Source organism: Gavialis gangeticus, unplaced genomic scaffold (assembly GCF_001723915.1).
Source record: "Gavialis gangeticus isolate Ggan-Ray unplaced genomic scaffold, GavGan_comp1, whole genome shotgun sequence".
Classification (NCBI taxonomy): domain Eukaryota; kingdom Metazoa; phylum Chordata; order Crocodylia; family Gavialidae; genus Gavialis; species Gavialis gangeticus.
In genome coordinates, this window is record NW_017728998.1 from 3,347,663 (window position 1) to 3,348,114 (window position 452).

General features: G+C 70.6%; 1 protein-coding gene across 1 annotated transcript in view; it reads right to left on the reverse strand.

Moving 5' to 3' along the window:
* Positions 1–12: 12 nt before the first annotated feature.
* ZFPM1 (zinc finger protein, FOG family member 1) overlaps positions 13–452 on the reverse strand; it is an 89,937-nt gene continuing 89,497 nt past the window's right edge. The window contains exon 11 of the mRNA XM_019505259.1: positions 13–445. Within this exon, the coding sequence (XP_019360804.1) occupies positions 134–445 (312 nt within the window). The 3' untranslated portion in view covers positions 13–133. The remainder of the gene's footprint in view (positions 446–452) is intronic.

Genomic DNA, 452 nt, shown 5'->3' on the forward strand with positions numbered 1-452 from the left:
TGGGGGTGGGGGAGTCCTGTGTGCCCCCGGGGCCTTGGAGACCCCGTGGCTGCAGCGAGCACGGGGGCAAGGGGCTGGGCCCATGCCGAGGGCACCCCAGCGGGCAGGTGGGGAGCGGGGCAGCCCCGTGGCTCTACTTGACGTGCTCGGCGGCGTGGGAGGAGCAGTAATACTTCTTGTGGGCGATGAAGGTGGAGAGGCTGCTGAACTTGATGTTGCAGAGGCGGCAGTACCGGTGGTTGCCGTTGGGCACCGGGCCGGGCAGGGCCTTGGCAGGGGGCGTCTGCACGCTCTTGTCCGTGTACCCTGGCGGTGTGGGGGGCTGCAGGCCGGCGTCCCTCAGGGCTTCAGGCACTGGCGAGAGGGTCAAGGGGGCGGAGGGCGAGCCGGCGGGCAGCGGGCTGCCGTTGGCGGAGGCCACTGGCTCCTTGCTATTGAAGCTGTCCTTGCGC